The 1,644-nt window shown below is 68.8% G+C and overlaps 1 protein-coding gene across 1 annotated transcript in view; it reads left to right on the forward strand.

Annotated features, from left to right (window-relative positions):
• The first annotated feature begins 91 nt into the window (after positions 1–91).
• The window catches only part of LOC104990447 (kinesin-like protein KIF1A), an 8,109-nt gene continuing 6,556 nt past the window's right edge, over positions 92–1,644 (forward strand). The window contains exons 1-2 of the mRNA XM_010842528.1: positions 92–151; positions 641–658. Of these exons, the coding sequence (XP_010840830.1) occupies positions 149–151; positions 641–658 (21 nt within the window). The 5' untranslated portion in view covers positions 92–148. The remainder of the gene's footprint in view (positions 152–640; positions 659–1,644) is intronic.

A 1,644-nucleotide genomic window follows, 5' to 3' on the forward strand; every position in this document is an offset into this window, starting at 1 on the left:
GGGATGATGTGGCCGGGTGTCGGGGTCCCACGGGAGCGAGGGCCTCCGAGGCCACCTGACACCCGGCCACATCATCCCCGTGCAGGAGGGAGCCAATATCAACAAGTCCCTGACCACCCTGGGCAAGGTCATCTCTGCGCTGGCCGAGATGGTGAGCGAGCCCCGGGTGCTGCAGCCTGGGGGACGGGGCAGGGGAGGGGGACGCTGGGAGCCGCCCCTTGTCCTGGTGCTGTCCGTTCTGTGGGGCTGGGCCCACAGAAAAGCCGCAGAGTGTGGGGACGGAGTCTCCGGCTGGAGGTGGAGCCAGGATCCTGTCGTTCCCTGGAGCCTGTGAGACCAGGACGTGCCATCTCCCTCACGGGCCCTGAGGGTGGCCTTGGGCTCCAGGTGCTGTGACCCTGGGTGCCCCCCAGGCCGCCTGGCAGGAGGAGCTGAGACCCTCGAGTGATGGCTCGGCCTGGTGGAGGATGTGTGGGGGTGTGAACTCAGATTCCGCGCCATCCTGCTCTGAGGGCAGAGGGCAGAGCAAGGGCCGGTGGCCGTGACGGGCAGCAGTGGGGTGCGGGGGGCTGTGGGCAGAGCTGGGGCCTCCGCCCCAGGCCCAGAGCTCTGTCCTCAGACTCTGTCTTCGCTTTTGCAGGATTCTGGGCCCAACAAGGTAAGCAGGGCTCCCCCTGTTCTGGGGAAGGTCTCAGCCTTTGGTGGGAGGGGGAGGCCGTGGGAGCCCAGCACACAGAGCCCAGCGCTCCCCCTGTTCTGGGGGAGGTCTCAGCCTTTGGTGGGAGGGGGAGGCCGTGGGAGCCCAGCACACAGCAGCCCTGCTCGGAGCTGGGCTGGGCCCGTGAGCGGAGAGCAGGCTGTGGGGCGGACGAGAGGCGGCAGGAGACCAGGAGATCCCTGGGAGCTAACAGGGACGAGCACAGGGATGAGCCTCGTACAGGACAGGGCTGGGCTGTGAGCGTGACCCGAGCGGGAGCCTCTTATTGGCATGGCCTGGGGGGCGTCGCGGGAGAGGCGGCCCCGGGGTCGGGGCCTGGGGGTCGTGGAGGAGCCGAGCGGGCAGGCGGCGCCGCTGTGCAGCTGTGCGGCCCTGAGTCCTGAGGCGGAGCCGGAAGAGCTTGGTTGGTGTGAGGGGAGGGCACGGGCTTAGGACTCGTGAGGAGGCAGGAGAGGGGCCACACGAGCATCTGCGAGGAGCGAGCCCAGCGTGTAGGTGCTGTGTGGATGTGTGTGAGGAGCCGTGGAGGAGGCGCGTGCTGTGGCAGGCGACCCAGAAGAGGTTGTGAGGAGCCCTGTGAGGGCGTGAGAGCAAGCGGGAAACGGGACTGTGAGGAGCCGAGAGAGGCTCTGGGCAGCTGTCGGCCCGAGGAGGAGTGTGAGGCGACGCACACGCGGCTGCTGAGGAGCCGCGGGTGAGCGCAGGCCGTGCCGGGGAGGCAGACGTGACCGTGCGCGGAGACGGAGGGACTCTGGGGAGTCGTGAGAAGCTGTGTGGAGACCGAGACAGTGTGTGTGGAAGGCGTGGGAATTGTGTGCAGAGCTGGCACGGTGTGCGGGGCCGTGTGAGGACGCGTGTGGAGCCGCGGCTCAGCGGGAGCTGCTGGGGAGCGGCTCTGAGAGCCACGGAGCGCCCGAGATCGGGAG

Source organism: Bison bison, unplaced genomic scaffold (assembly GCF_000754665.1).
Source record: "Bison bison bison isolate TAMUID 2011002044 unplaced genomic scaffold, Bison_UMD1.0 scf7180017847291, whole genome shotgun sequence".
In the NCBI taxonomy this organism is placed as follows: domain Eukaryota; kingdom Metazoa; phylum Chordata; class Mammalia; order Artiodactyla; family Bovidae; genus Bison; species Bison bison.